This window comes from Bidens hawaiensis, unplaced genomic scaffold (genome assembly GCF_021521415.1).
Source record: "Bidens hawaiensis isolate Kalapana, Puna unplaced genomic scaffold, B.hawaiensis_p1.1 tig00001382_1, whole genome shotgun sequence".
Taxonomy (NCBI): domain Eukaryota; kingdom Viridiplantae; phylum Streptophyta; class Magnoliopsida; order Asterales; family Asteraceae; genus Bidens; species Bidens hawaiensis.
In genome coordinates, this window is record NW_027491078.1 from 470,799 (window position 1) to 472,974 (window position 2,176).

General features: G+C 36.9%; 1 protein-coding gene across 1 annotated transcript; it reads right to left on the reverse strand.

The window, feature by feature from the left end:
- Positions 1–947: 947 nt before the first annotated feature.
- LOC143572554 (type IV inositol polyphosphate 5-phosphatase 9-like) lies at positions 948–1,925 on the reverse strand. Its single transcript, XM_077057688.1, has 4 exons — positions 1,787–1,925; positions 1,604–1,694; positions 1,258–1,548; positions 948–1,148 (listed from the first exon to the last, which is right to left on the reverse strand). Exons 1-4 carry the CDS (start codon positions 1,912–1,914, stop codon positions 948–950), a joined length of 711 nt encoding a protein of 236 aa, XP_076913803.1. The 5' UTR covers positions 1,915–1,925.
- Positions 1,926–2,176: the final 251 nt, after the last annotated feature.

Consider the following 2,176-nt stretch of genomic DNA (forward strand, 5'->3'; position numbering starts at 1 on the left):
TAGACAGCACGCCACAGCACTGTGACCAATAGCCGCCGCCTACCCACCAACTCCTGCCATACCACGTGCCTAGCCTGTAGTTGGCAGAAGAGGAAGAGTGCACGACACGCCTGCTCTGTGTCAGCCGCTACCTATCCACCACTCACAGGCAGGGCACGTGCATAGGTTACAGTTGGTAGCGTGTTGGGCCGGCTAAACCCCTTGGAAACCTACCTTCGGCTATAAATACCCCAATGGTATGATCATCTTACAACATCTTATCTTATCATATATACCTGATATCTGCTCTAGCAATCTCTTAATATACTTTTATATTTAAAGAGCAATCTAGTCTGATTCTCACGCCGGAGGGTGGTCACAAGGAGGAACCCCCCCTTCTCAGTGACGAGCTCACGGTGTCTGTTTTGCAGGTTATCAGAAGAACCATCTTCCAAGGGTCTAACCCCTCGTGGGAAACAGCTCTCCAACCCCCAGGTTACCAGTAATCTGCCCGGGGTCTGGTTAGTGTTTCTTCATACGTACACTTTAACAAATTTTTATATACAATATAGCTTAATGCTTATATGTTACTTTAATAAATAAAAGTTAATACACGAAATTGTTAACAATCCCTAAAAAGAGTTGATGGTGGGAAATGATGACACATGCATAATAAGTTATTTTGCCCACTTAAGTAGAAGTGATTAGTATAATATTCATACGTTAATTTACTTATTATCATTCAATATATCTCATCTCCTTTCATTAACTTTGTTATTTAGCATTTCAAAACCATTTGGCTCCATTTTATTATACTCATGAAGCAATTTGGATCGCTAAAAGAGTCCATGGTGGAAAATACATATGCATTATGCATATTAAGTTATTTTGTCCACTTAAGTAAAGGAGACTAGCATATATATTATGTATATCCAATAATTGAATTATGAAATATATCAAGTTAAAACTTATACGTACTCATGATCAAGAATCTCTCCGGGAATGTGAATTGAAGACCCATTTGTTGTTGGGAACCTTGTACGTGAAATAATGTCAAGTGCGTTCGAGTTTCTTCTATGTTCCTCGCCTTCCCCCCCTCCCGATGCAAGATGACTACACACAAAGCAGAAGCTGGTGTCGCGTAACAAAAATCGAACTGAAACTGAACCCTATGTTACACATAAGAAGAAACAACCCTAATTTGAGTGGGAAATAATATATGAACACACTAACTTTACGTGTTTGATTTAGAAATATTAACTTTGATGCGATTTTTACCTTGTTGCCTAAGCGACCCATGATGCCACAACCAACACATGACACATTAGAATTTTGTACAAATTGATAAAGATCGCTACGAAGCCAAACCGATATTAGCAAACCAACCATTCTTTTGCTGACGAGACACCGAAATTCGCTTTTGGGGGTCATGATTCTTGATTTATTGTTCAGAGTTTTTCTGATCAAAGAGTTCCACTTCTTTGAAACATTATCCTTCTTCAACCCAAGAACATTTGAAGTTGTTAGAGGAACCACTTCTTGAAACCTTAAAACAACATTAGAGATACGCTAGTAAAATTGTTGCATGTTAATTCCTATGAATTTAAGAAAAATAAAAGATTACCCAACAAGTATTTTGTGTATCCAACAAATCATCAATATTTAAATCTCTTGTGGGAGCTACACCTCCAACATTCCACGTGCTAACGAAAATACTTCAAATTAAAAAAAAAGAATAGAATTTATTAATTATTGAAGATGCAATGCCTCTTTTGAAACAATGAAACAAGCTAATTTAATGTCATACTTGTAGTTTTGTGTTTTGAGCAAACCATTAATGATCGGTTCCGGACTTATCGGAAAATAGGTCACAAAGTTAACGCTGCTCATCATTCTGGTTAATATCTTTGTACACGATGATAAACTTGGCCACATAACCTTAAACACAGCAACTTATCATATGATCAAACAATATTAATTGTTCGATATCTAGATATTTGTATGTATGTATATATATATATACACACACACACACACATACATACAAAGAGAGAGAGAGAGAGAGAGAGAGAGAGAGAGAGAGAGATACTTCTTTTGGCATGACAGTCATATATATGTAAACAAATGATGGAAGGTTAATGGGAGAGAAAGATATTGATTTAAGAATACGTGAGAGAGAAAGAGAGGGAGAAATCAA

Coding starts and splice junctions, on each gene's coding strand:
- LOC143572554 (XM_077057688.1), bottom strand. CDS start 1,914: ATGTGGCCAAGTTTATCATCGTGTACAAAGATATTAACCAGAATGATG. Junction 1,695..1,786: donor CTCAAAACACAAAACTACAA/GTATGACATTAA, acceptor TTTAATTTGAAG/TATTTTCGTTAGCACGTGGA. Junction 1,149..1,257: donor TGGGTCGCTTAGGCAACAAG/GTAAAAATCGCA, acceptor TGTGTAACATAG/GGTTCAGTTTCAGTTCGATT.